Here is a 27,331-nt window from a genome sequence, read left to right on the forward strand (position 1 = left end):
TATGTATTTGTATACAGGGTGTTTCAAAACAACACCGACAGAAGTCAATGTTTCGGAGATGTCATGTTTATGAAGGTAGTTGGTACTTCAAATTATAGCCCGTAGCTAAACTACCTCTATAAAAATTGTTGCACGAGTACCTTAGGATTCTGAAACATGGTTGGATAGGACACATACTAGTTCTTGACTGAACTACGGTAGGTCCCATAGTCTTGGAACCATGGATCTTTAAAGTTCATTTTTTCAGGTTTTCGGCAGCCTATAACTTGAAAGAAAGCATTTGTACACCCAGGTTGGTCTATACTTTTTGTTTTATCTTGGTGTCGGGAATCACCTCCCAAACGTTGTAGGTGTTGCTTTGAAGCACCCTCTATAACTCAAAAACTATCAATTTTAAAAGATTTTTCGAGTTACTTCACAATTTATTCTCTTCTTTTTCAACTGGAAGCTAAATTAATACATAAGTTTGGGTTCACTCGAGATGTTTCTACCAAATAGAAAATTTTAAAGTAAAATAAGATGTGAAACATTTTTCGTGAAGGAATGAGAGTGTGGATATAAGTATTTACTGTCAGTGCACAGCATATCGAAGTGAATTTTGAGGGATACTGAAAGTATGGATGTGTGTGTTTTTCCACTATCCTCGTTTATGCGTATACTCTCCGTCGGTGACGCTCCTGCCCTGACTCGGTTACTGAAGCATTTGTGCTTTTTAGTGGCCACCTAGCATAAGTTGGTTCGTATTTTATGCACTGTAGTTTTTATCCATATACCCACACTGTATTTACTGAGCCGTGCTGAAGTCCATCTGTAAGTAGTAAGGGAGCTCCTCATTTAGTGCATGCTCTGCTAAAAGAAATACAAATCTCTGACCTAACGTGAAAATGTAAGAAATGTGTCAAAATTTGGTAGAACCGTCTACTCGAGTAATGCCATAACTTTTGCTATATAAATAGATAAGTAGATTCCACTACTTATTGTCAGATTGTGAGGCTTCAACAGAAGTTATCGATATTAAATTTCTTTCCGTATTCACACTACGCAGTAAGTAGACAAATGTAATGTAGAAAACTTCTTTGATTAGGAAATTAAAGGTAATTTCGTAAGAATATAATTTTAATATTTTATCATTATAAGAGGACAAAATGCAAACAGAAGCAGAGTAAAAAGTCTAGAAGGTGGCAAATGCCCTAGTTTTCTCTCTCTAGAAACTAGTCTCTAATCTATTTTAGTCTAGTTTCTCTAGGTACTCATCTTACTCAATCGGGTGATTTTATTTTTTATCGTAAACCTCTATTTTCCAGTTATTTGACCGACTTAAACTGAAATTGACACATAGGAAATGGGTAGCCCACATTGGTGGTCTCTCAGATTTAATTGGTACTAGTGAATGTTAAAACCAAAAGTAACAAATGAACTCAATAGAAATATCATGATATTAATTTAAATAGGAATTCAAAATATTCAGTAAACTAAAAGTGGAAAGCGAACGTGATTTAGAGGGGACATAGAGAAAATTTTCCACCCTCTGAGTTTGAAATATGCATGTGCTATAATGAATTGCATATTAATAAGAAACGCGAAACTTTTTGTGTCGGTGGAGAATCTTCCCTCCCCCCTCCCCAACTGAAATCTGAAATGATACTGCTGGCGGAACGAGCAGGAGATTCAGTGGTGGATATAGCTCGGGGCCGGGGTTCTAGGCCCCCCATTTTTTGAGTGACAAAAATAATTTAAGCTGTTATTTATATAGTTTTAAAAGTTTATATAGACTCATAATATACCTTGCATAGTCTGTCTTCTGGCTCCCCCTCCCCCAGTTTTTACTTTCTAGATCCGCCTCTGAGGAGATTGGTCAAAAGTGGTAGACAACCATTTAGTATACAAAATGTGCACTGACACGAATTACGTATGCAACGATTCTTGAAAAATGAAAATAAAATTTTTAGGTTAATGACTCACGCAGTAGCATCATTTCAGATTATGCCAGAAAGAGGGATAAGACACATGAGCTTCAGGATTTATATTAGTATATAATAATAAAAAAAATAATATGGATTCTCAAACTTAAGGGAGCACAATCCTCCTACCCTCCCAAATAACTCCCCTGGTCTCACGGTAATGCCTGTAGGCTAAAGGATGCGAATGATTAATAAAAGTGCATAAATGTGTGAATGAATATGTAAAATTAAAATATGGGAGGAAACAGCAGAACCCTGAGAAAACTCGCCGCTTAGCGTTGATATAAGTAAAAAAAAAAAACTCAAATCAGATTATGGCAGTTGGCAGAGGATGATAATTCGGTTTATCTTTGACAATTACAAAACAGATAACGAAACAGTAAATAGAAATATACAAGATACAGTTTAAATATCTTGTTTGTTTCATTCTGATAGCAGGCAAGTTAGTCAAATGAAATGATTTATTAAAACGATAAAATGAATTCCACTAACGTGAATAATAAAACAACAGATAACAATAAGCAGACTGTTTTCAAGTTTATGAAAATAAAATTTTAAAGAGTTTACATTATGAATTTTTATGCATTTTGAGAGTTATTTGGTGCAATTAACAAGAAGCATACGCAAAAAATGAGTAAAAGGCGCTAAATTGAGTTTAATTTCGTAAGTTGAATTGCAATAATTTCGTACCTAGTTTTGAGTGAATTTGAAAATTCTTCTGTACATTTTCTTTTAGAGGCGACTCAAAATATTTTCAAAGGCGTCCGATTCATAGTAGTCATTTGCGAAAAAAGACGATTATTGCCTTATTTGCACATTCATTAAAAGTTGACTTGACCTGTGATTCTATCAAGCTTTCTGCAAAATAGTTCAAAATGTTCACAATCACATGACATTTTTGAACACAAATGTCTTGCAAAGATCTCCGTAGCACTTTTCCCGAGATTCACATAGAATTTGATACACATGCGCTGTTCTGTTCTCGGATCTATTGTAAAATCTCTACACACCACACGCAGAGTATCGTGAAAAGCACTGTGGAAACTCAACACATCAACCCAGCTGCATAAAACTGTGCACTCTCACTCATCAGATATGCTAGTCTTGCCACCTATCGGTGCAAAGCTCTACTACTACTACTTTCCACATAGCAGCACCAGTTCCGAAAATTCTGGATAGCACCTCGTAAGACAAGCGAATGGTGATAGAAGAATTGGTGGAATGAGATTGTGGGAGGAAAGGGGAGTAAAATTTCTTCCTCCCTCTCTTCATCTTCGTGAGATTTTAATAACTTTTTTCTTGTTAATTTCATTTTCCCTTCTTGAACTTTTACTAAGCTGATGCCGTCCCCCCGCGTCCCCCCTCATTTCCACCCCTGGATAAAACTGATACTGAAGTTTATCCTCATAAGCTTTTCGTTATGACACTAGCAATGAGCATATTTGCTTCATAATTGGAAAGAATGAAGTCTCGATTTTTAGTCGATTTGAGCTGTGAAACTGCCCTAAGGACGTATCTTCGCCGTTACTGGCTATGTAAAAAAAAAAAAAAAAAAAAAAAAAAAAAAAAAAAAAAAATCGTACATACATATATATATTAATATTCATGATTTAATGAATAAGGTTGTATATAATCTATTAGATTTGGCCAGACACACACACATTTAGAGAATAACTTGTGTGTAGAATTATGTCCATAGTTGTACATGTTTTTTTTTTTTATTATTATTATTTTCTCTAACGTACTTTTTTCTTCAAATATTTTGGTGGCTGTAAATTCAAAATGTAACTTTCTAGAGGCTCGGAGGCTTTGCCTACCCAAGTTTTATTTTTTTAATTTAGCGAAAATATAAACCTTGTACAAAAGGGAAAGAAAAGCGTTACTGACCATATAAAAGACGACCTTCCGTCGCAATTTTTTAAAGATGGTCAGAAGGGCTGAATGATGTCATTTTGAAATTTTCTATTTTCTGGTAGAGAACTATCTAAGTGATAATAGTTGCAGAAAGAAGGAATTTTCTCTGGGCTTGAGTGATGGCTGTATATTTTCTTCTGAAGACAACGAATTTAGTTGTAGGAAAGGCCTGAGTGATGGTCTCTCCCAAAGTTTTGATTTGGCTGAATTCTGAATTTTAATTTCTAATGTACAGAATTAATAGATATTTTTTTATTAGACCAGAGAAGACCTGAACGATGTGTTCTCTTTAGAGAAGTTAACCTTCTATGGGCACGAGTGGGTGTCGTACAGAAAAGTTTTTTTTTTTTTTTCTGATGGAAAGTTGGAGTGAGGCTTTTCTGATAGAAGTAAGCATCGATCGAAGCTGATTTCGAGGTGACGGACAGCGGGATTCCGATTAGAGGAATTTAGGGATCTGTAGCGCTGAGTGAGGTACACACAAATAGAGATATTTAAGTCCCGAAATGAGGGGAGCTTAATAATAATAATAAAAAACTACTAACATTATTTAGTTAAGGCTGGAAGAAGATCGACTACAGAACTTCGATATTATATACATATATTTTTTTCTTTTGCTTTTTTCTGTAAATAAAAATATAAATCTTTCCATTTTTACATTTGATTTCAAGATCTCAGAGTAAATTCTACAACCTTAGTTTTGATAGATTAAGATTAGAGTTCGATTGTAGGAGAAGAGGAGAAAGATAATTTCTTTACTAAAGGTAAGATAAGAGCAATGCTTTATGAGAGAAGAATTAAATTTAATTATGTTGGGCCTGTTGACATGCAATGCGTTTGAGGTAATAGAGAAGAACAGGAAAACTGCAACAACTTATAACACGAAGGATCTGGTTGCTTGACTATGAAAATGTCACAAAGCCTTATATCGGAGAAATAATAATTTTTTACTCAGTTCTTATATTCGTTGTATTTATTGTTGCTAACGAGAGGAGACATAAAATGGAAATAATAGCATACTGTTAACCAAATATAGACAAAAGGACTCCGTTATAAAGTATCATATACAAAGTAGGTTAACTTAATTCTTTTTAACATGGAAAAAAATAGTAAAACAATCTATGCGTGTGTCATTAGGTCGTCGCATAGAAAGGAGTCATTTAGAGCCACCAAAGTTTGTACAGTCAGCGACAGAAGTTCTTTTCGTTTGGTAAAATTTATTTTGGAAGTAACGGTGATAAGGCTGGGACGTACAGAAATTACATTCTTTTTAATTTACTGAAAACTGTACTAAAGTTGACCTTCCATTCTGAAGATATTAACAAAACTAATTTCATCAAATGAAAAAAAAAAAAAAAAAAAAACATTTGAGTTGAGTTGATTTTGAGTTTAACGTCTTTTTCAGCAGTGAGGCTATATGAGACGGAATCTACTGATTAATGTGAAATCCGAACCACATGAGCTCCCGCCAGGAATCGAACCCGGGTCTCCCACGCCAAAGGAGCATATGCTAACCGCCTGGCCACGAAGGAGTCAGGAAAGAACTTTTGTCACTAACTGTACACATAGATCTTCACCAGATGTAATCACATACGAAGCCATTTTTATGATTTTCGACTCGAAGGAGGATTGAAATCAAAATTTGTTCACTTTTCTGGCTGTTTCTAAGGACGCTTTGCCTCTCTGTTTGTTATGCGAGCTTACATAACAGGAGGAACTTTGCAATAAACGACCATTTCAGCTAGTAAAAAAAAAAAAAAAAAAAAAAAAAAAAAAGTGAAGTAACGTAAAAGTGTTTGAATGACAAACTTAATTTTAGAAAACGCAGGAAAAAAGTATAAAACTCTTAACTACAAAAATGTATGTATAACGTTACCATAAGAAACGAAATTAAAGTGTTGTGGTCATATATCAACAAAGTAATAGTCCTAATATCTCAAAACATGAACATAAATGGTGTCGAACTGAAACAGCTGCGGAATTTGCAACACAATGACTTTTCGAACGGCGTTTTCTCTTTTTTTTTCTTTTCTTTTTTAGCGTTATAAAAATTCTATTTTCTCAAAAACTACTCTCGAAAACTTAACGTCAAGTATCTCTGGATGTGATCTACAAGATTGATAGATATCTTATCTTTAAACAATATTTTACTTAAACAAAAGTAAATAAATAAATAAATAAAATTTAAAAGTTGACCAAAATTTTGTGTGTCTGCTTCAGTTCGACCATTTTGAACTTCAGGGATTGATATATATTAGGTCTATTGCTTTCTCTAATTCAACTCATACATAACCAGAGCAGATTTATTTCGTTTCTTACAGTCACATGTTCATAAAAAAAAGTTTTTATATTTTTCTTCATTTTCTAAAATTAAATGTATTATTCGGTTAGTTTTACGTGATATTAATTCATTTTTTTAATTAAGAAAATTATTTCCATATTAACAAAATAAGACAACTTAATTTGTGTACATTATTTTAAATTGATTATTGTGATTGTGATTATTTATGATTATTTTAAATTGAACTTTTTTGTCTATATTTGATTAATCGTATGGTATAATTTCTGTTATATACCTATAAAAGGTCAGATATTTATTAATTTCTTCGCATTTTACACACACACACAATATATAGTCTATATATATTCTCCAAAATTGCCTTTTAAAAATCAGTTATTAGTATTTCTGTACTGTGAACGACCTTTATGCTCGTTTGAGTGTGAATTTTGATTAAGGAATATCAGTGATGTCTGATGTTTTAATAATTATTCCTATATATCATTTGTATTTCTTATTGTTCAGTACAATATTATACCGAGGCTGCTTCCAAATTCAGGTACATAAACGTACAAAACGATACCAGATGAGAAAACTTTATATCTGGTCTCGTATCGTGAGCACCACTAAATACAACAAATACAAGACTGGGTTAAAAAAAAAAAAGTTACATAAATGTTCACTTGCATACTTACGTCAACTAATATTTCTCCGTTATAACGCTTTGTGATATCTTCATAATCAGGCAACCAGATCCTTCGTGTTAGAAGCATACGATAGTTTGCAGCTCAACTTGAAGCTTGATCTTTCCAATTATGAAGCGGATATGCCCCTGTCTACTTCAGTGATTTCGGTATATCACTTTTCCTTGAGTAATAACGAATTCTTTGGTGCGTATCAGTTACCACCCACCAGACAGACGGCACTGATTTCTTTCTCGTCACTTTTTGCTTTCTGCCTCAAATCTCGTGCTCTGCTCATCACCATGACATCGGAGGACAATCACTTCTACGCCGACTGGTCACTTATGGCAGGAAGTTGTGGGTGAAAAGGGTCCTGCTGGTTAAATGTTTGAACAGTGGTGCAAGCTCAAACAATAAGCATTTCGAATCAGAAAAAAGAAAGAAAAAATAACAATTCAGTTAAAAAAAAAAAAACTTTTCAATGTTGTAAACTCGAATTTTAATTTTTTCACAATTTAGAGTAGGCAGCTTTTCACTGTGATGTGTAGTAAATACACGGAACCCATCTTCGTCATTTCTTGCATTTTAGACCTTCGTTCAGTTACTTTTAAATTAAATTGCTGCCAGTCGTCTCAAGATGCTGACTTGACAGCGAAACTTAAGTACCAGGAATGGAACCAAGGACCAAGTGCAACGTAGGTACGCACGCTAACCATTAGATAAGACGGGAGGGAAAACTTCAATATTGGAAGGAAATAATGTACTTTGTAGCGAATAATTGAATATTATTTTCTTTTTAATTGAATACATTATAAATTCACAAAAAGCTGATAAAACAATTTCAAGTAAAATCTGACCAAACCAAACGTTTATTATTGCTAAGAGTCTTCATCCCGGCGAAATTAAAATACCGCTAATTTTACAGTAATTATGTGATATCTTCAAATAGATAAAAGATAATCGAAATGTGGAACAAGAGCGCCCTAGACAATATTATTTTACATGAGATACCGTTATCACGACTCACTTATCTGCTTTCGATTTCGAGCCATTTTGAAAATCGGCATTTATTTTCGCGTTTCTAAACAGCTAAAAACGGAAAGCCACTAGGTGACTTGTGATAACGGTACCTCACGCAAAATAACATTGTCTAGAGCGCTCTTGTTCCATATTTTAATTATATTTTATCTGTTTGAAGATATCACATAATTACTGTAAAATTAGCGGTATTTTAATTTCGCCGGGATGAAGACTCTTAATGTATGTTGTGGTTTCGACAATATACGAAGAATGATCAGAAAGTAAGGTTACAAAGCTTGCAGTGGAACGTGTACACATTATTGCATGCACCAATGCAGCTAACAGATATATTAGGTTATTTTTCGACGTAGTAACCATATCGTTTGAGGCAATTGGATCGTGGGATGAGTTTGAAGATTTCCTCCTAGTAAAAATCCTGTCCAGCCACGTTGTCACGAATTGTTTCACCTCCTCGTCTGAAGTGAAGCGACGGCCTCCTAGGTGCCTGCTGAGTGCATTGCCAATTGTGCCATCAGATGCCGTAACATAATCCTTCTGTTGCCTTGAGTCAGTTCCTGCACGCGAGTTGTGTTCAAATCTATTGATGGCGTGCTAGATTGGCCACTGCACTCCTCATCGGTGACGTTTTTTTTTTTTTTTTTCTACCAGCCGCAAACTTTCGACACAATTCTGGAACATGCTGACGAGACATTACAGTCTCTCCGAGCCGCCATTTGTGTTTACCTACAACTATTGACGTAGGTGGCGGGTAGCTGAAACTCTGCACAGTTGCCAACTCTATGTATTACAATTATCACACACTCCTCATTCCTCTATTCCACAAATTTCGCCCTTGTAACCTTAGTTTCTGATTCTCCCTCGTATCGTTGCCTTTATCAGACTCATGTGTTGGTTAGATTTTATTTTTAAGTTATGCGTAGTTCTAAAGCTAGAATTACCACCATTAATAACTAACTAACTAACTCTATGGCCTATGGAACCCGGAGGTTCAATGCCGCGTTCAGAAAAGCTCTCCACTGACTTTTATCCTTAGCTAACTGGATCCAGTTTCTACTTTGTATTCCAATCTCTGCGAGATCCATCTTAATATTGTCCTCCCATCTGCGCCTAGGTCTTCCTAATGGTCGTTTTCCTATTGGTCTTCCAGTCAAGACTTTGAAAGCGTTTCTACTTTCTTCCATTCTAGCTACATGACCCGCCCACCTAAGCCTCCTAGACTTGACGACCCTAACGATGTTGAGTAAACCGTATAAATTATGTAGTTCCTCGTTATGAAGTTTCCGCCATTCCCCACCATTAATAAAACGGATAATAATAAACACGATATGACTATATCAGCATGATAAAATTAAATCTTGCCCATAATATCACAATTTAAGTACAAATGTACAATACAACGCTCCAACTACCGTTAAGTTAAACAAATACACAAAAACTGTACTATGAAACTTCCATCATTGCATACTTCCTGTGTTGAACAATTTCTGCCGGTAGCCTCCTGTAAAATAGACGGTTTGTTATTCATGTTCTGAAATTAAAATAACTTAAGCATATGATAAACATAGATAGTTAGTAACACTTGCCTTCAAATAATAGGGTTTTTATAGATCGAAGTCGTGCTGAACACGATTTTGTACTTCTCCGAGTGATAAAGATGAAGAAAAATTATTAAGGGAAAGAAGGTATTATTTATACACGTGCGAAGTTGACTCACTTCCGGTCACGTGACAGTAGCCATTTCCTCTTTTCTGGCAAGGGGTGGATTTTTTCTTTATATTGGCCTTTTCCTTTTCTTTGTGTTTCTTTGTGCTTCCTTTTTTATTTTAAATTCTCTTCTTCGTAGCTGTGATCCATCTGGTAGATAAGTAGGATAATAGGAAATAGCATTTATTTATTTACATCAGTGAACAAAACTTTTGAACAGACTTCCGTTTCATTTCTAAAAGAGCTGTAAGAACTGCACTTCAAAATATTGCAGTGCTTCACACATACATACGCCTACTTATTTCTAAACAAGTGCCATTTTAGTCTTTCGGGCACTAGTTTGGGCTACAAATACATTCTAATAATAATAATAATAATAATAATAATAATAATAATAATAATAATAATAATAATAATAATAATAATAATATAATGTATTAGCATGCCACATAAATATAATTTCAGTGATCTGTAATATTGTGGTGTCCGCGGCTCATAAATACATACTAATCTACAGATCAAAATAAAACGAAACTGTTCTGCAAATACAATGGTATACCTTCCGTTCGGAGTATCGTTTGGGGAGAAAAAGATCAAGGGGGAAAATGAGTACAACTTGAATTAACATATTGATAGGCAGAAAGCTTTACTATTCCACAAACGACATTATGCAATGGACGGGTATTTCTTTCCTGTTGCAAATTTTTGTGCGCTTGAAACATACTGGAGGATGTACCAAAGTTTCTATTTGCCAGTATTAGTTTAAGAAGAAGAAGAGAAAAAAGGGGTTTACTTGAAGCTTGATCAAGTTCATAAAAAAATCGCTTTCTTTTTTTCAGGTATAAATTTAACAATCATTTAATGCCATATTTTGACAAAAACAACCACAAGAGAACTATCTTTATTTGTTCGTTTTTATTAGGTAAATTAGAAAGTAATAAAAAGGAAACTTACGGTGGTTGAGTTGGGTTTAACAGTTTCGAATATCCTTTTACTACAAGGTTTTTACGTTGATTTTTTGAAGGAAACTAAAACTAGTCTTGTCTGGTATTTTAGATTAATCAGTTTGAAATTTTCAACTGAAACTTTCGAAATATTTAAATAAAACTTTGAAGACTTGTGAACAAGAAAATTATTATTTTTTTATTAGTAGATACAAAGAATAGGTATATTTATTTCATAACGTTAAATTATTGAAAATATTTGTAACCTAAGAAAGATGCCGAAAATCTAATACATCTATTACTAAGTTATGCTGAAAAAAATAAAAATAAATAAATAACTCGTTAATCCTAGCATGTCCTGTATTAGCTTCATGTTAAGTTGTAAAGATGATTTTGCTTTTGTTTGTTTTTGTAGTGTTATTTTTAAAGCTAGAAATTTTAATCTCGTGTAGCGTTACGTTTAAATCAGGTGAGATATTCAGTGTCTATTGTTTGAGGGAAATTTTGAAAGCCTAATTTAAACTAACAATCCAAATTTACCAAGCTCGTACAGAAAGAAAAGTTATTTTGTTTGTGCACGTGGTGATTACTATATTAAAGAATTTAAGAAAAATTTATTTCACTATGCATCTTACCATTTTGAACAAAGGAAATACATTTAGCTATAATGTGTTCCATGTGTATTTTATTAGCAATGCTAACTATATACTATCAGAATACATAAACATTAGTGATACAACACATTTTTATAAAACATACTTAATAAGGGTTAACTGTATTCTACATATATTGAATAGCTACACTTTATTAAAGTAAGAGAGGGTTAACTTACTACGATTTATTAGATAGATATTTTTTATCTTTGACCCCTGAATTGGGAATTGTTGTGGAAAGTTTTGAAGAAGGTTGGGTTGGAATGGAAAGATAGAAGACTCACCAGAAACTTATATATGAACCAACAAGTAAGTGTTAGGATAGGGGAAGAACTGACGGAAGAGAGTGCAAGTCTCTCGCCAACATTATTTAATATTTGTGTAGAAGAGATAATGAAAAAGAGCCTACATAATGATTGCCACATTTCAGTAGCAGGTAGAATGATCAGGTGTATACGGTTTGCAGATATGGCGCTTGATGCGGAATGTGAATAAGATGTTAGAAAACTTGAGCAAGAGCTGAGAAGAATATAGAATGAAAATTGATGTTAGAGAAACAAAAGCCATGGTGATTGGAACGAAGCAGTAGGTGTCAAATGTAGAAGTAGGAGGCAAGAAAATAGAACAGGCGACTAGTTTTCGATATCTAGGTAGTATTATTAGTGATGATATGAAGTACGAACGTAAAATAAAAGCAAGGATACGAATGGTGAAAGAAGCCTTTAGGAATAAGAAAAGTCCGTTTTGTGGGACCTTGAATAAAAAGTTAAGAAAAAGACTCATAAAATACTTTGTGTGAAGTATTGTATTGTATGGGTCAGAAACATGGACATTAGCAAAAATGATGAAAAAAAATGGAAGCTTTCGAAATGCGGGTGTGGAGAAGAATGGAGAGAATTAGCTGAGTCGAGCGGAAAACGAGTGAGAGGATCTTTTCCTGGAGAGTGAGATGATTCGAAGGGGAAAAACAATTTTAGATACTATTAAGAAGAGGAAGAGAAACTGGTTCGGATATTGGCTAAGAGTGAATTGTATCATAACCTACGTGCTAGAGGGTATGGTGGCAGGAAAGAGAGGGAAGAAGAGAAGGATACTTCAATTGAAGGACGATATCAAAATAGAAATTCGTAGGCCTACTTGAAGACAAAGAGGCTAGCCCAAGACCGTGGAGCATAGAAGCTTCTCAGTTACGGCAACTGACCTGCCAATAATGGCAGATAATTTATTTTATATATTTTTACATGACGTACAACAAAAATAAAGGGAAAAAACATATACTAGCAGAAGTTCCCGTTCTTCGTACGGGAACAATAATGTTTATGCAATATCTTTGAAAGTAAACAAATGTGTAACGTATATAACGATGAGCAATTCCTCCGACATTGCGCCTATCGATCATCTGATCATGCAACATGCAGGGTAATGTGGATTGCCCACCTCACAGGCAATATGATTTATTTTACATATATCTAGGTAATTACTATAAATTTCGATCCCAACTCCTCGTGTTGAAAATCGGAGAAACTACTTCGTACTGGGTTAAACTTGTGGCCAAATTTGGTGGCTCTAGGACACGCTTTCTATTCGAAAATTTGATGACATATACATACACATACACACACACACACACACACACACACACACATATATATATATATATATATATATATATATATATATATATATATATATATATATATATATATATATATATATATATATATATATACATTCTTTTACATGTATTAGTATGGATAATGAATGTTTCTGTTTGGTTCTCTCAAACTCTACCCTGAGAATGAGTACAATGATGTTAGTTTTCGAAACGTTGGAGCATGAACACTTTACCTAGTTGTTATACCAAGAACAACCGTATTCATCACGACACAAGTAAAGCGTCAGTTCTTACTTCAAACTAAAATTTTTGTTTGTTAGTAATGATGCATAGAACTTTCACATGATCTGCTTCAACATACATTGAACTACAGGCGCGCACCTAGAATCTTTTTGTTCGGAGGGGTCCAATATTACAAGCCACTACGTTTATGTAGTATTGAATGGGTATTATTCTGTACCCGAAAAGATGAGAAGTAATTGTAAAATACTTCCTATATTTTCAGAAAAAAAATATAGGACTAGATTGTTTTTATGAGAGAAAGAGTGCAGATGAAGTGTAATATCAAATTTTCATGCTACATCATTAATTTTCCTGTTAAACAAGTATAGTTTGAGAAAGAGTACAAAGGTATGTTGAGTTACGAAGTTTTGGGGGGTCCAGACCCGGTGGACTCTCCCGTGGATGCGCTCCTGATTGAACATTTATATCTGATAAACTGACTAGTATTATGGTTTAAAATAGTTTTGTAAATAAAAATACATAAATGTTAATTTTCCTACATTTTAGTTTATTTAAATGCTCAACAATTTTCGAAAGTTTCTCATTTTTGAATTGAAATTGAAACTCTTAAATTGTGTGGTTTGATTTAAAATTTCTGAATTTTAGAGTGACATTATTATTATTATTATTATTATTTTGTATTTTACGTCATATAAGGTTATCTCCTTACATTTCAATTCAAGATAATGCTTTTTAACATTCAATAATCATGAATTACCATGCGAACAAGTTTTAATATAAATTCTCGTAATAATATTGCTATGATTTCTTTGCAGGATTACCATGCCAAAAGCAATGGAAGACCTTTATTGGATTCTGATCAAAATTACTCGCTGCTGGGAGCGTTTCAAAACGACACTCACACTGTGGTTCGTTTCAGCAGGGAATGGAATACTTGTGACCCACAGGATATGGAACTTGGTGTAAGTTAATAATTTTCGTTGTATAATATTAGCAATGTGTGTTCAAAACAAAAGATGTTACAACTTTTTTTTTTTTTTTTTTAAGTTTAACGTTCTAGGATTATGCTTTGCGGCTAAAGGAGACGGTAATGATAATAATGAACGAAATAGTGGTATGAAAAGAGTATGAGAAAACGTGAGAACCAGGCGCGGCGATTAGGGGGGGCAAGAGGGAGCAGTTGCCCTCCCACTTTTTTGAAGCAACCCCTTAATATATATAGTTTCATTTGGAAATGTAAAGTTTTTGTATGTATTACTGGTTCATAGAAAAAATGGTACCATATAATGTTTGCCGTTGCGTGAGTACGTATTGGTTAATTATCTTCCCGTGGAGTTAAAAAAGCTACAAGAATTCCGTTTTAACTGCAATTCAAAGCAATTTTATATTGGAATTGCGTATTTCTTTAAATGTCGTAGCATATGCTTGTAGTATTTACTGTCTTTCATTTTCTGAGAGTAATGTATATTTAATGGCACGTGTGGAATTAAAAATATAAGTTGTTCATTAATCCCCAGTTTCAATATAATTTCTTCAAAACAAGCCTCATTATTCATTACTATGATTAATATTATCCTTTCTATTTATTTGTTTTGCACATTTGTTATTAAATAATCTGATCACACAATTTTACAAACAGAATTCATGTTCATGAGCATGAGCAAGGATGTTCACGAGCAATGAATCAAATCTCTTCTTACACCTTCGTTGTTTAAGAGTACAAAGGGCTAGTATCTACTTGCGTTGCTCTTTTCAATTTACTTAATAAAATATGAAATACGACATAAAGTATTTTAACTCAAAAAGATAGCATCCTATTAGTTATACAACCTTTCGTTAAACGTGTTAGAAACAACGAGAAAAACTAACATTGATATGCTGATATTCAGATCATGTCTTGCCCTCCCACTTTTAACATCCAATCGCCGCCACTGGTGAGAACCCCAATAAAACCTACGCAAATGGTGCTTATCCTTTAAAAACCTCACTTGGCACACCCCATGCACCAGTGATGAGCGCACTAAAACTCAGCTATCGGTGTCACAAATGAAAACAGAAGTTCTTTGTAAATTGTGGAACTGTCAATGGTAATCCATTAAATCGTTTACCTTGTAATCTAGAAGAGCTATAATAAAATTTAATATGCACAAGCAATGTTTAATTTGTAGACGAAAATGAGGGTATTCAGATTTTCTATTCAGGAAAATTGCCGTAACTTTGCAAAAAGAGAAAGTTCTTTTCAAATCTAAGTATAGTAAAAATCTGTTTTCATCTTGTTACTTTGGTGATATGTACTCATCAAGACAGAACTACAGTATATTATTACTACTTTTACTTAACATCTGCACGGAAGAGGTAATGAAATTCTTTTAAGCATGTAGCAAGAAAACCATAAAAATAGAATGGTTAATTGTTCTGCATAGTAAGATTCACTGATGAATCAGAAGATGATGAAGTAATGTAGCATTCCTTTAGACGCATAAATGAACTATATAAGGAAAATGTATAAGAATAATATACAAGAGAGGAAGAAAGTGAAAACAATAGTCACGACCGAAGGAAGGATAAGATGAATCAAATGTACACGTGCAATTAAAAGAGGAAAAGAGTATAATGTGAAATTGCTTCCCATACTTGGGAAGTATGTGCACCTCGTACAGAAAAAATGTAATAGATACGGAGGGGGGGGAGGAGGAGTCCCAGGAGTACCCGGCCTGACGTATAGATGGTGTTTTTTTGAAAAACATTACTGTGGTCTAAAGAACCAACCTTATCAAGCTTAAGTTTGAAGTTTGAAGACGCTATGTTGTTAAGTATTTGTTTGGCAGCCATCAATAAATAGTGAACGCTCTCAGTATAAACATGGAAAAAATGGGTCATCGTTATGTGATACAGTACTTTTATTTGAAAGGTTTCAGTCAAACCAATATCAAAGCCGAGGTAGATTCTACCCTAGAGGAGTTTGTTCCTTCGTTTACAACAGCAAAAGATTGGATGGCAGAGTTTAAACGAGGCCGTACGATCTGTAAATATGAACATCGTAGTGATCGACCAAACGAAGTGACCACGGCAAATTTGCGAAGATCTACAAAGTGGTATGGTACAGTCGACTGAAAGTGCACGAGCTAACAGCCATGGTAGGCATTTCACAAAGTGCTGTACATCGTATATTAACTGAAAATGTAGACATGAGAAAACTGTGCGCGGGATGAGTACCACATCTGTTCACAGTGGAACGAAAACAGCGTCATGAGAATGTTTCAATCGAGTGTTTGGCAATGTTTCACAGCAATAAAGCCGAGGTTTTGCGTCTATTCATAACCATGGATGAACATGGATCCATCACTTTACATCTGAGACGAACAGTCAAATAATGGACTGAAAGGGGAGAATCGGCTCCAAAGAAGGCGAAGACAGTTTCATCTGCAAGCAAGGTCATGTGTTCGTCATGTGTTAGTTTTTTGGGATGCACGTGGAATAATTTTTATTTATTATCTTCAAAAAGGAAAAACAATCAACGACGACTATTATGCAAATTTATGGGAGGGCTTGAGTGACGAAATCAAGAAAAATGGCTGTATTTGGCGAAAAAGAAAGTATTGTTTCATGAAGACAATGCACCAGTTCACACATCATCCGTTATCGCAATGGCCAAAAACAATGACTCAAAGTTTGAATGATTCCTCAGCATCCTATTTGCCAGATTTAGCCCTCTCGGATTATTTTCTCCTTCCAGACTTGAAAAAAATGGCTCGATAGTAGAAGATTTGTCAACAGGTGGGGTCTGTGGTTGATGGCTATTTTGAGGAGCTCGACGGTTCTCACTATAAACAGGGTATCGAAGCTATTGAACATCGCTCGGAAAAGTGTGTCGAGCTAAAAGGACAAATGAGAGAAGGCATTCTGACTAATGTAGAAAAGTAAAGTTGATGATTAAACACCTCGTGCTACATTCGGAAGAGAATGGACTAATTGTCTGTCTGAAGATGAAGCACAAAAGAAGGCAGGACAAGGAAGATCTTGATTAAAGTACTAGGTGAGATATTAAAACGCAGACTATACAATAAATAAAATATCTGGATCAAATAAGGAAGAGAAAAACCAAATTACCCATTAACTAAAATAAACTTTTTAATACTATATTTTAAATGCTCTTTTATTACGAAATCAGTGACTTCATATAATTATTATTTTATACAAGACAGAAAATTATATTTTTAGGGATATTTTATAGAAAAAAAAATACATTTTACAAAGGTGGCAGTACGGCGCACTTCCAGAATGAAAAATATTGCAAAAATGTTATATGCTATTATTTCTTCGTAAGTTCGTCATTTGTGTAAAATGGATGAACGCTGACGACCTATGAACAGCCAACTCAAACAAGTTTCAATGTACATCTTCAATCGTTGAGTCAATAATGCAGAGAAAATTATTTATTTGTCTATTTACGATGTTTTTATTTTGTTGCATACTATTAAGAGAGACTGTCTCTTAATATAAGTTAAACACATTTAAATTTATCAAATCTTCCATCATTCTTATCTCCTTAAAAAGAAAATTCCACACATATATGTATAGTACTCATTATATCATATATTTTCTTCTTCTCTCATTCTCTTCTCTTTCCATATATTTCGTTATAATCTTCTTCCCTCGAATATTTTAGGGACACTGTTGAGCAGCAGAGCTGCGTTATTGTATTTTACGCAGCCTCCTTCCAAGGATATTGACCATGTTCCAAGGATGTCCATTACATTACTTTTACTTTTCTCTTGTAATAGGGTCTTTCCAGGAACTATACATTTTATTTATTTATTTATATTTTTCGAACTCGGCCAAATTTACTTTAAATACGTAATAGTGCTTAAAGCCAGTTATATATTATCAAACATTGTACCAAATGTTTCAGCAAAGTGGAATTTAAACTTGTACGATACCAAGTTGTATGCAACTTTTGGGTTGGTTACAACATTTGATACAACTGTTCTAAAATAAAATACGTTCTCTTCCTATCTAACATTGCATCAAAGATAACAAACGAAAATCACTGTGCGTTGGTGCTAAACATGGACACGGGAAGCAATTGAAATACTTATTGATATCTACAAGCAGCATCCTGTTTTGTATAACTATAAAATTAAAGAATATTACAATAAATACAAACACAAAGAAGCCTTGGAAAAAATTGTGGTTGAAGTTAGGCTAGCAAGGCCAGAGACTACAGGTTAGTGAGCGTTCACATTTCACATGTACGGTTCGTATTTGCAATTGCTCGTTTAAGATTTACAATTTAAAATAACTGTCTCAAGCGAGTACCTCGTTGCACTGTATGCCTACCAACAAATGTAACAAATGAGCAACAGAATTAAGTTTTATATTTGATCGTTTATAGCGCGTGTAAAAGTTTTAGCCAACTTATTTGACCAATAACTATCAAATATAAAATTTGATACAACATTTGATGGAAAACTATGACCATGTTTAATGGGCTGAAGACAGAAAAAGTATTGTGTTATGTTTACATTTTGTGCGCCACATGATCCATGAATCGCTCTGGAAGTGTGCTTTATCATAATCCCACTATGTCTCCCATTTGGTATTTATGTTGTTTGTTTAGAACTTAAGTTCTATTTCTTCTTCCTTCACTAAAATTATTGTGCTTGTATTTGAAAATTTCATTATTTTTTTTTAAAATTATTTATTAATTTATTTTAGGAGGATACAGTTCGTGTTATCTGGGCTTATCATTCGAAGGACCCAGAAGACGGAAAGCTGGTATGGCATGGAGAAAAAACGAGAGGTTCTCGTAGCTTGCACCTGAAAAACCCACCCACAAGGAAAATCCATTTTGGACCGCAGATAAAGCACTGGGATATTAAACTGAATAATGTTAGTAGCTATAGTACATATCTCAATGAAAAATAATGCTTTTAAAACGATTTTAAATTAAATTAAGTTCTAATTTAGCTAACAATTATTCTAGTTAATATAAATGAGAATATTAAACGCAAGTTTCCGAGTGCAAAAACATTTCACTCTTTGAGTAAATTTCTTAGGTTGTTGAGTGAAATTCATTATTCAAATTGCTGCTAATTTCTCTAAAATTCGGTCGGCGTTTTTCCTTGTCTTCTCATCTAAAAAAAATGTTAAACATCTTTCGTCATATTAAAGCTTTTCTTTGTTAACGTTTCATTTGATAATTTCTTACCTTAAGAATAAGAGTAAGATGTTAAACTAAAATGAATTTTTTTAGTTTAACGGGTCCCACGATTATATCCGTTTGGCTAAGGGAGACTATGATTAAGGCAAGTGAATGATGATGGAAGAATTGGAGGAGTGAGAGAGGAAACGGAAATACCCCGAGAAAACTCATGGACACGATGTTGTCCACCACAAACTTACTTGTCCGGGAGAACCCCAAACAGAAACTCCACATACCAGAGGTAAGCGTGCTACCATTGAGCCACCGTGCCCACCGATGTTAAATTGAAGTAACGTATTAGGTTTCTGTACTTTTAATTTATCTTTTTCCTAATTTTTTGACACATGTAAAGCATGGAAATTTCTAAATGAAAGCAAACTTCTATTCTGTTCTGCATATTATTATTATTATTATTATTAATTTTAAATAATTTTAAACATTGATTTCTCCAATGTAAAATATTTTGAATGAGATTTTATCAAATATAATGCTACTGAAAATTAATTTCTTACCACGAAGATATATGCAATGTATATGAAATCTAAAATAGTTTTTAACGAACAATAATTAAGTATACTGCTTGTGATTTGGAATATTATAAGGTTTACAAAACGCTTTCCTTTGTTATTATTGAAACTTCTCATTAAAAATTTCTTTCAAGAACTAGGACAATGAAAAATAAATTAATTAGTTTCTTCTTTATTAACTTGCAATCCTTCTAGTTTTTTTAATTTCTTACTGTGTCATCTATGTATTTGTTCCAAGTACAAGCTATCTTTTCTTTTGTTTGCAGTTTACTATTCCAGACAATATGGATACTATTTATTGGTGCAAGATATTTCAAGTTCCTCCCCTTGGAAGAAAGCATCATATGATTGGGGTAAGTTTATTTTCAATTATAATGAGAGTGAAAATTATGATGAAGCGAAGAATTTCCTGCTTTGAAGCTCGATATTTGTAATAGTAACATTTTTCATTGATGCTTTTGTTTGATAGTTTTCCTGATAAATGTCGAGTATCTGTTTCGAAAGTCGTACTTGCTCATGAGTAAGTAATTGAAGAGTTTGATGCAATAAGAGCGTAAGTCTGAAACATGCAGTTCGAGAAAAACGATATTGAAAATTTAAGTAGTGCTTTTTCTTAAATAAAACAATGTAATATGCAGTTTTTTATTTCGATATTGAATTGAAATTTTGACAGAAGGCTAAACAAGCATGGCAAAAGCCACAAATGCGTTTGATGCAAAAGGGCGTAAACTCGCTTACGCCCTTATCACATCAAACTCCTCAATTGTATGTACATATTCAGTGAGCTAGAGATATACATTATTTGATTGCTTTCAATCTGCTGACAATCAGCACAATATTTTATATTGTACTTTCTTTTGCTATCTGCTCTTTGCTTTTCTTTTGCCTTTCATATTTACTAACTTTTTTTAAAAGAAAGAAGAAATGATAGAACACTTTTTTTTTTTTTTCTGAAATGTAAAGTCACAAGTATGATTCGAAATCTTGCATATGGCGTAGTGGTAGTTAACCAACAACTCTGAGTTCTTTGCTTGTTTCTTCATTTTCTTGTACTTTATTATTATTATAGAAGTTAAATTGCAGTAATTTATTTAAATTTATTATTCAATTCATTCTGTAGAGAACAATCGCCAGATATAACACTAACATAGCTCTATTATTAGTTTATGTTATGTTTTTAAAAGTTGCAAGAGAATACCAATATTCTTTCTATTTTGAAAATAAAATTATTTACTTTCTAATTACGTTATACGTTTTATTTACTGTTTTATAGAAAGATTTAGAAACGCTGCCTTTAAGTATTTAGTTTCTCATTTTCCAAAATGAATTTGAGAAATACAAGCGCATTTAGTTATTCAAAGTTATGCGCTCCATTGTAATTTGCTATACTAAAGAACAAATGAGTTAATTTTGATATTTAACATGACGTAATATTTTCATTACTACTATTTTTAACCCACTTTGAACAGTAGCGCGTCGCAAATATTTTGTGTATATGTGTAAAGAAAAGTTTATTTTAAGCAACTTCTTAGTTGTAAAATGCTAAAAGCGAGTGAATTACTGTGACAGAAAATGCACTAAATTAAATAAATTCCATTTGTTGTTTTTATTTATTTATTTTAGCTTGTTTAGCTTACATATAGACTATTAAAATTATATTTGAATGTTCAAAGTTTTAAAAATAAACTATTTTAAACTTATGTAGACGCATGAGGGGATGATTCAAATTAATAAAAAATTGGTTACTTATCAATATATTCTCTCGCAAGAAAACTAAATTTTCCCCATATCGGAACAACAAACTAGTTTCATCTTCAGTAGTAGGATAACAAGGATAAAAACGGATAAGAGAAATATGGCATAGGAACAGAAAAATATACCACCAAATGAGCGCAACTAAAAAAAATGGTTACTAAAAAGAACGAACAGAACGAGAAGTATACACAGAAAGAGTTGAGAAGGTGCACAGTGGCAGAAAGAGTTGAGTTTGAAAGAAGTATGATAAATTATTTTAATTTATTATATTTTTTCTATTGTCTGTTTCAGTACAAACCAATTATCCAACCTGGAAATGAAGGATTTGTTCACCACATCCTTATCTACGAATGTGTAGCACCAAGTTTAGATAACGTTTTTAAAAAATATATGAATCATGACGGTGCTGTATGTTATTCTCCAAATATGCCTGAAGACTGGGAGAGTTGTCTCACACCAATTGTTGCTTGGGCTGTTGGTTCAGAAGGTAATTATATATTTATGATAAAGACAATTATAATACTAGACGATAAATTACAATTAGAGAATATATATTCTTTACTAAACTGAAAAAAAAAAAAAAAAAAACAGAATCAATCAAATTTAGACTATTTTCATATATACAGATGTTGTATCACATAGTGAGTTTAGATAATTCGTCTTTCTAAATCAAGCAAGACAATAATAATTGCAGTTTTTTAAAAAGTGGAATTACATTTTTTACTCCAAGTTCGTTTTATATTTTCAAGAGATAACATTACGAACTATTTAACGATATGATCAATGCCTCTGAGAATGCAGATCAAATATATTTATTCAATGTAATTTTATTCTATCATATTCGTCTTTGACTAATATTTTGGTGTCAACGGAGATTTCTACATCTGAATATATTATTTATTGTAATTTTTGTTAATTTTATTCCATAAGCTACTTCTGCTTAAGTTACTTGATGCTTAAACCATCAACAGATTTAAATATTGGTCTGAAGCTTTTGTTTTTCAAATTTAAAAACCATACAAAGTCTCTTTTAATAGTACTAAGATAACACAACTTTCTTTAAAATTTATTACATTTCTATCTTTCTTTGCAGGAGAGTTCTTCCCTGAACATGTGGGACTTCCTTTAGCAGATGAAAATAAAGCAACTTATTTCAGGCTAGAAATCCATTATGACAATCCGGCTTTCCGAAGAGGTAAATAAATATTTACTATTCTTAACTATGACAGTTCTGCATAATTTATATATTATTGTATTTATATACTAGCAGCGTTCACCCCGCTTCGCTGCGGTCACCCCGGAACGCAATAAACTTTGTTACTTAGATAATTTTTACTTTTTCGCTTTCAAGTGATATGATAAAAACCATAGAAGATTGCAGTAAATGTTAACATTATATCGCCTGTCATTTATGTTAACCCGCCCCGCTTCGCTGCGGTCACCCCCGAACGCAATAAACTTTGTTACTTAGATAATTTTTACTTTTTCGCTTTCAAGTGATATGATAAAAACCATTATAACGCCTGTCATTTATGTTAACCCGCCGAGTGACACGGTCATGCGGGTTGCATATACATACGTTTATTTTTATACCTATGATGAACTAACAAAGGATTTGTACGTAATGGACACCTGAATGGTCAATTATCTCAAGACACTGGTAATTGAAAATTAAAGTGATATGATAAAAACCATCTAGGGTCCAAATCCTAATAACCCCCCAAAAATAAAAGAAATTGGTTCAGCCGTATTAGCGTGATGAGCGGACAAAGGATTTGTACGTTCTCTTTTATATATATAGATTATTACCTAAGTGTATTGTGAAGATAAAAGAGTTTTATTTCACATTAGTCAACTTATTATAGTGAAGTTTTCAGTTGTTAAGAAAAATGACTGTATTGTAAATAACCTAGATCTTAGCGCAAAAAGAATTGAAACAAAATAACAAAAGTTTGTAGGTTTTGTTAACTTAAGCGACAGTTTAGTAGCTACTTTAAGACTTTAGCTAATTGAATTTCAATATTTGATAGCTTGTTCATTAAAATAATTTGAATTAAAAATAAATTGAAATTAAATTAAATTTGAAATTACACATATACACAATATCTATCATGCTTGTGAAGTATGCTCTTTCAGCATCGTTCAAGTTATTGACATTTCTTTTCAGTGGCAAACATTACAAGCTGGAGTTTTTACCAGTTATTTTGTGCGATGTTACAAATCATTACAACATAAAACTATTGGTGATGACGATATCTGCTGCTAAAAATTAGTTTGCTTTGAGTATAACAATTCTTTTCTTATGTACTTTTGATTCCATTGATATTTGTAGCATCAGGTGTGGAAGCATGAAACACTATCCAATTTCGTGACATTACTGACAACTAAATTCCTAAAATCAAAGTCAATGCGTATCAAATAATACACATAAAAAAATAATAAAAGATATCTGCATTGAGAATATTCACAATCTCCAATTCGCAGTTTCAGTCAGTATAGGCACACATTTAGGAATACTACCCATTGATTCGCTTGCTTCTAATAGAAGTTACTGAATGGTCTTGCACTTCGAAATTTTCGGTTTTCATAGAGCCTTTGTCATGTAAAATAAAAGTAATAAAGACATTAATGATATAGAAACGAACGAACTTGCCGAGGAAGAACAGTGCAAAAACACTTTGTTCTGTGTGGTAGTTGTAGTTATGCTCGTTAAGTGATAATCTGATGTATCTCTGTGGCATTATGTGATTTGCATTATCATCCGAAGATACCGTAAAAATCAGTTTTCTCACTGCTCTTCCACAGTGAGCTAATTACTTTCTATATTCTTTATTATTTTTATTTCTATTGTCATTTTCCGGGATCAAAGCTTTAAGGGAAAGTACTAAGCTTGAAAGTGCTCGGATTATTTGGAATTTAAAGTTTAGTGGGGGGAAACTACGTATTTTAAAATACGCTAAAATCAAGCAATACTCTTATTGGGATGTAAGCTACTTGTCAGGTAAAGGGTGACACAAAAAACGAGATTTTTTTAACAATCCAATAAACCAAAAGTAATGGAAGAAAAACATTTTATTCATAGTAATAGAAACCTTAAAATTTGCCATTTAACAAGCCCCAAAATGAGCCTTATCCGACATCCACAACTTGCTTAGAAATTTATCGTCATTGTTTATGTTTGTTATCATTTGTTGAGAAAATTCTAATCGCAACTGGTAATCGTTTTCCTTCAGTTGTTGCACTATCTGCAGCTTGTAGGGATGAAATTTCAAATCTAAGAAAATATTCTGCTAAAATTTCCCGGGACATTTCAACTGCAGGTGCTTGCTTACGAATTGAAAGCCGTGGGCTCCGTAAGATAGACTCGCGTACAACATTAATGTTCTGTGGAGTACGAGCAATTCTTGGTCGTCCTGTTGATTTCTTCTTTAGGGCAGATCCAGTCTCTTCAAAGTTATTAATTCAACTTTTTATCGTGTACTTTGATGGAACAGCAGCATGACGTCCTAAGTTATAAAAACGTCGGAACTTCCTCTGCGCAGCTTCCAAACTATCACTCTTTTTATAAAACATTTTTATGGGTAACGTACGCTGTTGTCCGTTCCACTGATCCATTGTTACTAAAATGGCAAAGTGTTTACTTGCTCAAGGTCACTGTCCCGCAGTATTGCTACCTGCCCACGGCTACCAATACGTATTTCAAAAATTCCCGTTATTCTGTGTCACACTGTATTTGAAAATGATGCCAAAATCAAACAATAATCTTATATTATTGTGTGATTTTCTAGCATTGCTGGATAGAATTTTTAACAAACAAATGTGTATATTTTTTGTGTGTGAATGATATATTGTAATAACTATCTATTCTCCTGCTTATTTACTTATTTTATTTTTTTAAAAAATTTCTTTATAGTCCAAGACAACTCTGGCATCCGAATATTCTACACTGAAAGCTTGAGAGCTTATGATGGTGGTATTTTAGTAAATGGAATAGTTGTGACACCACTGCACTTAATTCCTCCGAAACAGATTGAATATACAAATGCAGGTTATTGTTCATCGCAATGTACCAGCGTGGTATGTAGATTGTGTTTTATCTGTATTTATTTATTTAACGTAATAGCAATTTAAGCAAATAAAACAAGAAGGTGTGCATTAAATTACAAATTCCATACTTAGTCTTTGATAATTTTTGTTAATATAGCACACTTAGGTGTAATTTTATGAATACATTTAAATAAATTGGTAAGTAGATTTAAGAAAGCTATGCTGCTTAGAAGGCAAATGTTCAGTATCACCCAATACTCTATAGTGTTATAAACCAGTATATAATTATGTGAAAGTATAGGTGATGATACTATTATCACTATTATTTAGTTTTAAAACAGCAAGCTAAAGAACTTTTCTCCTTCGTCATGTCGATATTTATTTTCTCATAAACCTAATGTACTATATTATAAATCTAATGTACTTTATGCTGGATCTCAAATGCGGTTTGTACTTTCTCTGGTAATGTGTGTAATACCGTCTGACTGTTTGCTACATTCTGTTCTGTAAAATTACAAACACATTAATTTATTTTAAATATTTTTACAGACTTTCCCCGGAGCAGGAATAAAAGTAATTTCTGTGCTCCTTCATTCCCATTTGGCAGGAAAGAAAATGAGATTGCGGCATATCAGAAATGGAAGAGAGTTACCAAGAATTGCTGAGGTAAATATTTAGTTGTAAAAATGAGACTTGTAATTAAGAAATGAAAAAAAATTACTGTTTGAAAATCTTAGTTTTTAAACTTTAAAACCATTAAATGTTTAAAAGTGTTACATCATAACTGTTAGTACTACTATTTTAAATTGCTCGATTTCTGTAGTTTGGACTAGTGAATGAAAGCAATCCTTGATTGGATATCAAGAGATGTTAAGATATAGGGATCACTGGAGGAAAGGAATCTTTGAATGGATAACAAGAGATATGAAATAGGGATTAGCGGATGAAATCAATATTTGAATGGTTATCAGAACATGAACAAATTGGAATTACTCGGCGAAAGCAATCCTTGATTAGATATCCAGAAATGGGAAAAGTGGACAAAAGTAATCCTTGACTGAAAATCAAGAGATGTGAAGAAATTGAGATTAACGGACGAAAGAAATTACTGACAGGAAATCAAGAGATGTGAAGAAATGGAGATAGGTTATATTTCAGGTAGAATTTCTCTTTCTTAAATGTTCTATAATAATACAGCTGCGCTAGATTTATTAGTTTGACATACATCATTATCCTAAAGATATACTTACTTCTTAGATTAGCTTTTCTGTAATGTTCTGAGCTAGCATTTAATATAGATATACAGAGGCTGTTCAGTCTATATTTGGCCAATTTCGACTTACCCAAAAATTTAGAAGAATCCATGGCTCCAGGTCCGTAAGTGCTCGATGTGTTTCCCTTGGTTCCTAACAATAGCCTGACAGCGTGATTTCCACTGTAATAGGCTTCTCTGAAGAAATGGGAGGGGAATCTTGTCCCATTCCCTTTGCACAGCTTTCCAGTCCTTCCACAGTTCTCACACGCCGTTTTCCCAAAGCCCGCTTCAGCAATCTAAATCCACAATAGTCCATAGGACTTGCATCTGGAGATTTAACAGGTACCTCATTGAAAGGTATCACCTGTATACCACTTGCCTCCTCCATCTCCCTGTAGTATGCGAGAGACGATCGTGAGGTATGTAATGAGGCCTTGTCCATGAGAATACGCACCAGATTGGCGTCATTTCCGTACATTGTTGGAATCTCATGGTCATAGATCGGC

At 33.3% G+C, this 27,331-nt stretch overlaps 1 protein-coding gene across 1 annotated transcript in view; it reads left to right on the forward strand.

The window, feature by feature from the left end:
- LOC145662839 (MOXD1 homolog 1-like) overlaps window positions 1–27,331 on the forward strand; it is a 99,158-nt gene that overhangs the window by 49,177 nt on the left and 22,650 nt on the right. The window contains exons 2-8 of the mRNA XM_081728755.1: window positions 13,852–13,998; window positions 18,755–18,928; window positions 20,035–20,121; window positions 21,815–22,010; window positions 22,617–22,718; window positions 25,437–25,600; window positions 26,120–26,236. Of these exons, the coding sequence (XP_081584881.1) occupies window positions 13,852–13,998; window positions 18,755–18,928; window positions 20,035–20,121; window positions 21,815–22,010; window positions 22,617–22,718; window positions 25,437–25,600; window positions 26,120–26,236 (987 nt within the window). The remainder of the gene's footprint in view (window positions 1–13,851; window positions 13,999–18,754; window positions 18,929–20,034; window positions 20,122–21,814; window positions 22,011–22,616; window positions 22,719–25,436; window positions 25,601–26,119; window positions 26,237–27,331) is intronic.

This window comes from Thermobia domestica, chromosome 10 (genome assembly GCF_964235325.1).
Source record: "Thermobia domestica chromosome 10, izTheDome1.hap1.1, whole genome shotgun sequence".
NCBI classification, from domain to species: Eukaryota; Metazoa; Arthropoda; class Insecta; order Zygentoma; family Lepismatidae; genus Thermobia; species Thermobia domestica.